General features: G+C 41.6%; 1 protein-coding gene across 1 annotated transcript in view; it reads left to right on the top strand.

Annotated features, from left to right (window-relative positions):
• ezrb (ezrin b) overlaps positions 1 to 12,182 on the top strand; it is a 30,549-nt gene that overhangs the window by 2,478 nt on the left and 15,889 nt on the right. Inside the window, exons 2-3 of the mRNA XM_061051861.1 lie at positions 3,769 to 3,852; positions 10,547 to 10,642. Of these exons, the coding sequence (XP_060907844.1) occupies positions 3,769 to 3,852; positions 10,547 to 10,642 (180 nt within the window). The remainder of the gene's footprint in view (positions 1 to 3,768; positions 3,853 to 10,546; positions 10,643 to 12,182) is intronic.

The raw sequence follows: 12,182 nt of genomic DNA, 5'->3' as shown, positions 1-12,182 counted from the left end.
AGCTGAATTATTTCAACTCATGAAGAAGGCGTAATAACAGCCATTACAATGTGGTATGTTTGGAAACGGGAACTCACATTTGTGTTGCTGAAAAAATGTTAAGACGCCCAGTGGCAGACAGTTGGATCAGATTTGAGGTGCAGGGACGCTCCTGTATTGGCACTTCAGTGACTCATGTTTCACGATCTGAATGACACATTGTCAGAAGTAAACGATAGTCCTCCTTGGCTCTCCCAGAATCCTGTTTTCTTGCGGTCACAGACCAGTGACACAAACCATGTGAGGAGTGGCCACAATCAACATTGATGGGCGTTTCCTCTTAATATCCAGTCCTATTGTTACTGTTTGTTCCGTTAAATAATTGAATACTCAATCGTGAAACGCCCTCAAACGCTGATACACTAATCCAAAAATGGTTACAAGTTTTCATTCATTAGTGTTGACAGAGACACCTACTGTACATGATAGGATCTTCCCTAAAACCTTCTCTCCATTGTCTTGGTGCTGCCGCCTCACATTCAGACAGAAGCAGCGCTTTATGGTTATTTTACTCTCAAACCATTTCAGTGGAATCCCCATGGTAACATCCATCACTAAAAGGCTCTTGTAAAGCCAATGCAAACTATGCAGAGGTTAAATATTCAAAGGTCCTAACTGAAGAATGTAGTTCAACCTATTTACATTTTAACTACAGAGGTGACGGCGACCTTACTTCTTTAACTTGACCCCGGGCAGCTTCTTAACCACGCCATTGAAACGACTGAATGAAGTTTATGATTATAGGCGACAGGGAAGGGCAGTGTGTCGCTACACTTAAGAGTTTGGAAATACTTGGCATTCCTGAGGAATGGCTTGATTGATTAATTGACATAATAGTAAGTCTCAGCTCTAGCTGTAAATCTCTTTCATGTTCTGAAGGTTGTGTAAGGGCAGGTGTCTGGGATATATATATAAGTGCAATTATGAAAGGCCGCCATTCTTTTCTTTTTTTTCCTTTTTTACATCTTTCTATTTGGGATCTTGATGTTTAAAGTTTATACAATGATCTAGTTTTGTGGATAGTATATTTGATACCTCTTTTAAGTTTGAACTTTGATGCTGCTAGAACAATGCCACTGTTAGCTTTAGTTTTGCATTAAGACTGGACAGAGGGTAAACAAACTAGCTCCATAGAAAGGTGACATAAGGGCCCAACTGTTAGATCAGTAAGAGGCTGTAATTCGGCCAACATGGGTCTATTACATGCATTGGTATTGGAATATATATTTTCAAACATGAGGTAAGAAGTGTTTAATTTTATAAATATAATACAGAAAGAAAGAAAAACTTAGAAATGGTTTCATCATGTGACATTCCAGAGTGACTCCTATAGATGACTTCTCTCAGCACTGTCTGCAGGCCATGAAGCAGAGAGAGCAGCTGGGTAGACTGAGCTCTGCACTCGATTTGGTTGCTGTTTCAAAAGATGTGTTATTCTTAATCACATTATCATACCTTTTCATAGTCATATTGATGCTGAGTGGTTGTACAATCTGTGCAGAAATGACACCACATTTGACCTGTAATCTCTTAAATTCCCTTTCTAGAATGAGTTTCAGCATCATCCTTTTAAAAAAAAAGCATTATTCTCCTTCTCGTATAGCTGTGTATAGCATGAGTTAATTGTTGTTTCAAAGCTTTCCCAGAAACGGTGTGTAACATTTTGGAACTACTGCTCCTGCTCTCCAATGATTGAGTCAGTTATTACTGTAATGACACGTGGAGCGGAGGTTTATGGTTAATATGAGCGCCTGTGCTTTCCTCTGACTAAAGTTGCTCATTGTGGAACTTTGGGTCCTTGCCCGTTATATTTTTAGCATATGTGTCATGTTTTCTTTACCGCTCTGAATGGCCTCAGTTTATTGTGAGTTACCGTTTGAGGACTGCCTTTTGAGATCAGATATCATTCACTCAGCTCTGCACATTCACATATTCCATTCTCTGTTTAGGGGTTTTTCAAGGTGCCCCGACTTTAACTGTGGTACATACAGGCTTTAATGTTCAGGGAAGCATCTAGGATCAAATAGAACTTACTAGAAGGGAATAGGGTTGCACCACGAAGTTACAAGTGCAGTTTCTGATCACTTCCTCAGAAGTTTTCCGGGTAGTTTTTTTTGGTATTCGGCTGCCCCAGAATGCAGCCGATGATAGCAAGGGGCTGCTGGGGCTGTGCCGCTGAAAGGGGATCTTTGTTTGGCTGTGTAAAGTAAATGCAATGCTCCCCCCCCTCCTCCTTCTCCTGCGTTTTAGCTGTGACTTGAAGCTGTTATATAAAGTCACCCTGTTTGGCTACAAGAGTTTCAGATTGTATGCACATGTGGCATTGTGGGACGGAGCTGCAAACTCTTGAGTGCTCCAGGGCTTTGATGTTGTTGGTGAAGGAGAGTTTGCCTTGCCACAGATTATGTGTTATAATCCCACATGAGTCAACTCTACTGGTAAGAAGCAAACACAGGGTTAAAAAAAAAAACAAAAAAAACAGGTCACCCTTGAATATCTTCTGTCTAGACTAGTGGGTCCTACAATATCCTGGTCAGCACAGCGGTGAGGCGCTGTGATTGGATTTGTTGTCTGTCTGGGATCTAAGCCTGTCAGTCAGTTAGTTAGATAGCCGCTCAGCCTGGGCAGCCTCAGAGGGACCGTCGGACCTCTGAGTCACTAGATAGTCCCTCCTGCATCCCCAGACTTCCCCTTTCCAGTGGGCGTCATTGAGTTTGTTCACCGCTGAGCCTCTCAGCGCTGCTCACAATAGGCCGGAGATGAAAGATGTGTCACTGGAGGGTTCTGTCAGCGGGCTCTCTGTCTCTCTCTCTCTCTTCGCTCAGTGTCCACTCACCTCTTTGTATCATTTTCACTAAGCTTTAATAAGTCCAGCCAATACTTAAAGGGGCTGTGTGTCTTTCCTTAACCCCCACAAATACCAGAAACATTTGACATCATACTCAATGAAAGGACAGTCAGTTATGTGTGTGCGTTACCTCAAAGCAGCTATTGTAAATATTTGTGCATTGTTAACATTGCGTGGCCTTTGTGTGAAATTCAGATGCCATTTGCTGATTCTTACTAACCAAACGTACAATACAGAATATTGTTTCTCTGTATTACGGGACGCGGTTGACGTCAGTCCTCATTATTCTGCTCAGCTCACCAGTCATGCTATTCGTAATGGTTTTGAAATCACACATTAATCACTGGAGTGGATCCCTGTAAGTGGACATTACGTTCTCTGATTATGAAGCAGGTTTCACTCAGACGGACCGCCTCTTTTTGTATACTGAGGCAGGTCTGATCAATCATTAACCCAGGGACTGAAAGACATGCCTTTTTTCCCTGTGGATGGGAGTGAAAGCTGCCGTATTTGAGCACTCCTCTATTCAGTCTAGGTGTCCAGCATGCTGTAGCAACTGGAGTGCTCTCGTTCCACCCTGGTGGATTTTAAGAGGACTTACAAGAGTTAACGTTGTCACTTATTAATCGTACAAAAACACACAAGTTTTGCTGCAGATTTAGCTCAAATCAGCCCCTCTAGCTCTGAAAAGCAGAGATAAACACATAGCCCCGTGTGTTTACTCTGCAAATACACCCCCTTACCAAACACACACACACACACACACACACACACACATATGCACCAGAGCAGTGCTCTGCTGTCTGGCCTCACTTATGAGAAACCTCTCTGTTTTTACTGGGTCAGCTTGTGACCTCCTGTTCTCTCATGTTTTTCTGCAGGTCAATGTTCGCGTCACCACCATGGACGCTGAGCTGGAGTTTGCCATCCAGCCCAGCACCACCGGCAAGCAGCTGTTTGACCAGGTACAGTGAACCGCAGCAGTGTCGTGTTGACCTCTAGCGTCCATGTTGTTATCAATATGTGATCAGTAAAACTTTAAATAGATTCTGGAGGTAAAATATGAATATGATCCAGAGGCCTGTTAGCTAAGCATAGCATGAATACTGGAAATAAGGGGGGAACTACTAGCATGTATTGGTCCAAAGATACTATCAGCCAAGCGGCATTTTAAATGATTAGAATTTCACTTCTTGCCTGCTTTATGAAGAAAAAGAAAAGGAGTTTGGTTTTTGCAGGTAGTTCTTAGCTGGGACAAACTGCCCATCAGAGGTAACTCTCCATGCACTTATCTGTCTTCTTATCCCTGACAGTTTCATTTTTAAACTGTTTTTTAATATTTAATGTTGTGCAATGAGCTTAAGATGTGCTACTAAGGCTATCTGTTTCCCCTTGGTTTCCTGTCTTTAGGGTTAACAATGCTAAAATAAGTAGGGCTAAGCAACTGCTACCTCTAGCATCACATTGTATGCACTGACATGAACGGTTACAGTCTCCTGATTTAACAAGAGGGGGGGGGGGGGGGAGCAAATAAGAGCCCGCCTGTTTAGCCCAGTGGTTACATTTTGTTTCCCATGTACAGAGGCTAAAGCAGCAGCCCTGACTTGGACTCCTACCACTCAGCCCCCTCTTAGCCCCAACTTCCTCATCCCTGTTTCTGACTGTGTCCACTGTACTCTTACTAAGGCCCACATTTTTTTTATTTTTTTTAACTATTCCTTTATGTGTTTGTTTTAATATCATTTTATTGCACTAAAAAAAAAGAACCCATCTGAAATAAAAGATTATCACATGTATTTATAACGTTTAAGAAGTCAAGTCTTCATCAGGTAGACTGTCACGTAAACAATCAGACTTTTTTGGTGTGCAAAGAATTTCAGTTGTTTTCTAAACTTACAAACCGCTTCGGTCTTGGCTATCATCATCGTCGGCTAACTGGAGTGCCTTCACTGAGAGAGAATTGTGTTCGGAGAAAGTGTCTGACCTCATTATCGTCCCTCCGAAGCTCTTTCTGTTCATTACTTCCAGGTCTGAAAAGTTATCTGTTGCAGACAAGATTACGGAGCTTTTGGCTCAGAGAGTCCTTATCAGTCTGTGTCTTCTTTGTCGAGGTCCGGGGACCTTTTAATAAATGACTTTAACTCATTTCCTGTAATAAGCAGTAAAATGGAAGCAAACGAAGATGGCCTGAGGCAGTTATTTCCAATATGATGAATAATGGCATTATTGATGTTAAAAGTTCAGACTGAAGCCAGTTTGAAAGTCACACAGTGTCTGTACTAAGATTAAAGGTGTGGCCACAATAATGGAAACCTAAAGATTCCTTTTGTAGTTAAGCTCCCTCGTATTGAATGTGTGTGTATGTATAATCCTTGACATGATTATTACAAGTGATCCTCTTGTCACTATGTTGTCTGGCAACATTTGAGGTAACCTGACACACATATTCTTATTCTATCACTCTATCTTGTTATGAATAAAAAGCATGTTGTCGTCATGGTAAAAAGTAGATTATAACATGTTTTATTGTCATGAATGAATGCAACTAACAGTTAACCTTCAATGGGCTGTCCTCAGCTCTTTAATCATGCATCTACCACCACACAGCGGATGCAGTTATGTAATAAGTACAAGCATGATGTGATGAGGTAGTCATTTAAATTAGCTCTTGTTGTAGGTCACCATTGGGAAGCTCAGTGCCTGAACTCCGAATGTAACCGTCATGTCATTAGCGTGCGCTCCTCTGAGGCTGTGTGACAGCACTGGGGGAGGAAAGGCATTGTTTTAGCCACTTCCTGCATAACTCGTTTTTCAATAGCAAGTGTAGCCGCCCGTGTGTGTGTGTGTTGTGGGTGCACGTCAGGGGATTCACCCTTCATGTCAGGGAATGTTTTAGTCTACAGCCAAAAAAAAAAAAACTCCAAGTTGAACCTAATTTGTCTTGAAATCAAGAATAGCTGCTTAAGTCGGAAACTGATGTTTTTGATTGATATTGCAAACACTGCATGCTAAGGGGGGGTGTGTCAGCTAGTCAGCACTTTTGTTTTTTGACAAATAAGGATCTCTCATTGTGCAGTTCTGTTAAAGGAAGAAATAGCTGAGCACCTAGACATTTCTTTCTATTTATGGGGTGTTGGTAAATTCCCTCACCTACGTGTTAGAAAGACTTCCTGCAATCTGAGTGCTGCTGATAATCACTCCTGGTGATAGTGTCTTGATAGTGATTGCTCTATTTTCGGGAAATGATACTAGTTTAACATTACAGATGGTCTATGAAGCATTATCGCTTGTCTTAGCAGCTGCTCAGGGCGTCTTCACATTCATCTGGGTGACATTAAGCTTTGATTATCCCATCCCTGAAGTCTCTCAGCTGACTGATTCCCTTCTGAATGTGTGCTTGGGCAGAAATCAGCTGTGAAGACACGAGTACTCACAATGTGTTCAACAGGTTCTGTGGAAATGCTGACTAACAGACAGTGAGCTCATCTCCAGGGCCAGTGTGAGGCCTGGTGTGTCCCGTGTGGTCAGCGATGAACATAGCCCTTCATAGCTGCCACGCTGCTCTTAAAGAAACCCCCCTTGCCACTCCCCTACACACCCTCTTAAAAGGTTTCACTTCCATGTGATGGTGAAGTGCTGCGCGTTTCACTTTGCTTTGAGGCGCAGTTACACAAATCACAGCTGTGGCGCCTTAAGCTAATGTACTGGTTAGTTACAGTATGTTAACCATTTACTGTATTAAATGTGGTCTTTAAAGGCTGTTTGTTGTAGCTTTAGTGTAGTGAAAGCAGACGGAGCATTGGATTCAAACAGCTGACAAATGTGGCCACACTTTTAACAGCTCAGCAATGTCTTGAATTGAATCCAAGTCCAAATAATCCGGCTGACAGGTGTCAAAATATGAAACTAGTCCGCTTACACACCCAACCCGTATGTAAAAGCCGCATTCAGAGGTTGCTTCCAAGCTGCTACAACTTTTTTTTTTTTTTTTTTTCCACAGACACAAAACTATATGAACTCTTAACTAGGAGCCTTGTAACACTATCGTTACAGTGTGGTCACAATGTGTGGTCTCATAGTAATAGACCCACTGCTCCCCCTCACCACCACCACAAAACACCTTCATCTTTGTCAGAAGGGCCAGACTGGTGGAACCCCTCCCTTCCCCTCCTCCTCCTCCTCCTCCTCCTCCTCAGTGGTTGAGGACTCCACGATCTCCAGCACAGAGGATGCAGTGCGTAATGCTGTTTCAGCCCAGTGGCATTCCTCTCTCTCACCACAGGGCCCGTGCTCTCATAAAGCAGGCACACAGACTTTCACTCTCTTGTCAGGTCGCTGTAACACGAGGCCGCCTGCACCCTGAAGTAATACTAACTGTTCCGACGGCTTCTGCTCCTCCAACCTAAGGCCAGTCTGGAGTGGGCGGTGACGCTGTAGTTAAGAATTTGATAGAAACTTTAGCTTTCTTTGGCCTTTTCAATCATTGCCAGAATGAAGTAGACCTCGTCTCTCTGCTTATAACAGCTTGTAAAGGTTGTTTTGGCCCAGTATTTTTGTTTAGGTCTTGGAAAGAAGCATAAAGCAATGAATAACATTTCCTCAACACAAGACCTTAGAAGGTCTTCCATTCTTCTGGCTTAAAGCAGACATTATACACCTATTGACTGACATCATGATTTGTTTGAACACTGTTGATACTTACTGGACTCGATACCGTATTTAATTCTGTTTTTGTGCAAACCCCTACCAAACATTGCCTTCACTGCTTGGCACTATCTTGAAAGCTCACAGTTTATAAGGGGATAGTGACGATATTAGTAGAAACTTTGAGGTTGGTTAATCAATTGATCTATTTTCTGCTAATTGTGCAGATCCAGTTCACGCCTGCTGGATTAACGATAACATCAGGGATAATGGATAAATGATGCTATGGAAGAACAGCAAAAGTTGTTTTCTTTTATTATTTTTTCTAATTTTGGTAAAGTATTATGTGTTATGTGTAACAAGTGTTTACATTTGCTGACAATAATACTTTTTTCTAGAATGAAATCAAAACAACTTGACTTAATCGTTGCTAAACTTGACATGAATAACGCTTAAATACATGACCTCCTCCATGAGCATGCTTTTTGTCTATATCAGACCAGAGACTTTCATTACCAAGTGTGATTGAATTGTTAAACAACCAAGACAACAACTCACAATGATTTGAACCTAGCTTTTAAGACAGAATCAAATGTCATCTTGTGTAAAAGAAGGAGAATGTAGAATGTATTTATATTTATGATATAAGTCATATTACTCAGAACAAACGTCGGAAACATCAGTGGCTCATGACACACTTTGGAGCCACGTAGCAACTGATTAAAGTGAGGGCAGCCTGCCAAACCAACCTGCTGTGATGTTAGTTAACTAAACCTGTGTTCCCAAAAAGAGATTTAATCCCTCTTTAATGAACCCTACAATTTTTCGCTATACTCTACCAGCCGTTTTTTAAAGGGCTGGTTTATCTGTTTTTTTCAAATAAAGTGAAGTCGCTGTTCATGGAGGTAGCTGTGTGGTTGCCCAATCTGTTTCTCTGCCTCTCACTCTGCAGACCCCCAAGCAAAAAAAAAACATCATGAAAGGGCTGATTGTTTTCTGACTTTTTCATTTCAGGTGGGATGCAGCATGAACTGCTCCCTCATTTCAGGCCCCGTTTACGTCTTATTCTTGTTATGGCTCCAAACACAATCCGTCAGAAAAGGTCAATGATTCAGAGCTAGTCGATTCTTTCTCTCACAGGTTGGCCTGCCCTGTATTTATTGTCGTCCAATCAATAGTGGGAGTCTGATTTTTATTCTAACTTTGGCTGAAGGTTATCATTAAGGGCAAGCGTGTTGATGGAAGCTTCACCCGGGTAACAATAACAGCACCTCACCTGGAGACTGGGTGGGGAATTTGGCAGTGATGCATTTAAAAAGGGCTTGGAAGAGGGATGGTCTCACGTCACAGTGCACACACATACAAAAACACGCACAAAACATATATTCCTACATAGCACTGATGGAAAATTACCCTCTGAAGTCCATAAAGGGCCTCTGGAAGTTGACTTTTTTTTCCCTGCCAGGAGCCAGTGGAAAAATGGTAGCTCCTTGTGCAGCACAAGTGATTATTCCAGATCCATAACTGGGTTTTCACTTTCTGCCTCAAATACTAAGAAAAAAAAAATCTTTCAAATTGCTCCTCAGCAGACTTGTTTCCTGTGCAGTTGAAATTAAAGCTGGGCTCTTAATCCGCCTTTTTGACGTTAATAACGAGAAGTTTTTTTGGCAAGAACTCGCTGCTGCCTTCTTAGTCTGTTCCTGATGTCAGAGACAGGATGCTTCATGCAGCACGCCCTCGTTAGCCAGTATCTCTCCCCCTCACTGCTCAAACAATAAGACCGCTTTGTTTCAAAACCTGCCCGCATCATGCTTTCACATGCTCTGGTGTATTACGACACACAGACAGATGTGAGTTGAGTGCAAGTAGAGAAAACACTTGATTTAACATATCCTTGAAATATCCTACATTTAAAATGAGACAGTGCGGCAAATGCTTCGAGGACTGCACTTTTTTGGCTATGGGGCATCTGCTCTCAGATATAAAAGTACATTTTAAGATATTTGGGGATCACCACTTTCTGATATTTTAGAGCTTAAATAATGTTCACTGATTAATCAATAAAATAACTGGCTGATAGATCAGTCATGGGCATAAGTTTACAACCCTCCAGCCAATCTCGAGTTGGACAATCTGACAAAATCAGCACTAGAGAGCATCCCCAAGAGAGAGAGAATCTTTTATACATTGCCCACATTGCTTCAAACAACAAACACGTAGTGTTTAAGAGGTTTAGGAGTGAACTCTGAACTCTGTCCTGGCAGCAGTTGCAAGTGGTTAATATCTTTACCACAGCTTAGTCCAAACTCACACCTGTGAAAGTGTCATACTATTAGGGTGTTTCTGCAGCTCAATCTGGCGCCTGGCACCTTAAGGTGTGAGTCTTAAGACCTCACCCGTTTCTGTTAAGCCTTTAAAGGCGTTTTTCACCACTCCTCACTCTGTTGGACGAAAACCATCAGTGATTCAATTATATATATTGAAAATGTCTTTGTTGTCTATTGACTACGTTTACATCTTCACATTGTGATTGGTTCTCTTGGAAAAGCAGGCTGTAAGTTCTTAACAGTGATGGAGTCTTAGTTTAGTAAAATCATTGTATCTCCTCATAGCAGGACTCTTCCAAATAAACATCTGTCTGTCGTGACAAATAAGGAATTATTTTCCCATTCAAATGGTCTTGCCTTCAATCTATGAAGAAGTTATGTGAAAATAATATCATCCTCAATATGTGAATGATGGTTGACTGAACTGATATTTAGCTTTTGAAAAGCTGGCTCCAAGGTTGTTTTGCTCGGACTATCTTTTAAAGCGTTTTTTTTTTTTTTTTCCGCCACGCTATAACGTAAGAAATACCTTTACCTCTTGGACGTTGTCCTCTGGGAAGTTTTTACGTATTCATTTTTCACTTTTTATTTTACATTTCATAGACCAATGTATTAACAACCAAAAGAAGAATACAAAAATAGTGTCTTCTATTGATACAGTGTTTAAACACTTCTCTCCTCTGTGCAGGTGGTTAAAACCATCGGCTTACGGGAGGTCTGGTACTTTGGACTCCAGTACATGGACGCTAAAGGTTACCACACTTGGCTTAAACTGGACAAAAAGGTAAGCTCATCTTTAAAATATGTCTTTATTACCATTGTGAGGTCATTATAAAAGTTTCCAGTGTGTAACAATACTTAACCTTTCAAACATGACTCATTTCAGTTCTAAATACTGTAAAGGATTAGACAACACAATGTTTTTTTTACAGTGTGATACTACAGTTATTATTCCACAATATGTCAGTAGAGACAAGTGTTTCATTAGTTTTCAAAGGTATTGATGTCGTTACTTTCCTTCCCATAGAGTGGAATTCCACAAACATTACATATCATGATGCCTATCACCTACATACCTGCATGCTCACTCTGGTTTTGAAGTATTTCCCAACTTTTCCTGCGGAGTCAAACTTAATGAACAATAGAGAAAGAATGTGTTCTTTGAATACATCCGGTACTTAGAGCTCCAGTGTTTGCCTCTCAGTCAATGAGTGACCAAAGTATTACAACATGCATATATTCACATGCTGTATTGTGGTATCCCCCCACAATAGACGTTGTTTGGTATCTGCGCAGAGCTGCATGCAAGCAGCTGGAGGCAGATTATTTGACAGGAGAGTGAACTTTTTGTGAACCAGAGCTGCTGCCTTGTTGTCCTTGAGTGAACGCCGGTCACCGTACCTTCACTAACCTCTCCGTTCCTGCGGCTGCTCACTTTGTGACTCGTCTTATGTGTGACGCAAAAGACCAGGGGAAAGAAGTGAAGCTTATTAACAGGGTTCCAGATGATCGAGATTGTTCTGGTATCCCAGTTTCTATACCACCCTTTTAGCATTCATGACCAGTTTGATATTGATCTTTTTTTAAGAAGCACCCCAGTGATTTTATGGGTAAATAAAATGGGTAAAACCATCTGTGGCATCATTTTAAATCTGGAATAAACTGCCTCCAGAATTGTTGAATGCAAATGTTGTAAAAATGTAGGGGTGTGTTTTTAGAAAAGTGAGTTAACCAGACCTCTTAGCCCGCTCCTCATCTCTCTCTGACGCAAGCAGCTCAAGGCAACATTAGCCACAGCGAGCACAACACGGTTACATTTCAGACACAATTGACACCTGGAGAGTTGCAGCGTGGGTAATGTCGCCACCAGGATTTAACAAGGAGTATACTATAAGAATGATTGGTCCTGTTCTGCTTCATCAGTGGTTATATCTTTTCTTTACCTATATGGGTTGGAGTTGGACGATTACAAGAGCTAACAAAGCTTCAACACCTTTCTCTACCGGCATTAATGCCTCATAAACCAAAGACCAGTACATAACGACGTTTATCAGAAATGTCCAGATGAATGGTTCTCTGACTGAAACACTTGTAGGAAATCATGCCAATGTTTCTTGGTTATCTTTGAAATTAGCTTATTTGCATTTTTACAATCAAAAACAAGGCGAGAGAGAGAGAGAGAGAGAGAGAGTGGGGTTGTTGTGGCCTCTGTCAGCAGCAGTAAACTGTACACAGTGTGCTGACGCTGCTCACCAGCACAATGCCTCGCTTAAATCGGAATATTCCCGGCCCCGTTCTCTCCATCAAGACCGCTCAGTTCCTGT

This window comes from Labrus mixtus, chromosome 12 (genome assembly GCF_963584025.1).
Source record: "Labrus mixtus chromosome 12, fLabMix1.1, whole genome shotgun sequence".
Classification (NCBI taxonomy): Eukaryota; Metazoa; Chordata; class Actinopteri; order Labriformes; family Labridae; genus Labrus; species Labrus mixtus.
This window is presented reverse-complemented; position numbering and strand designations above follow the sequence as displayed.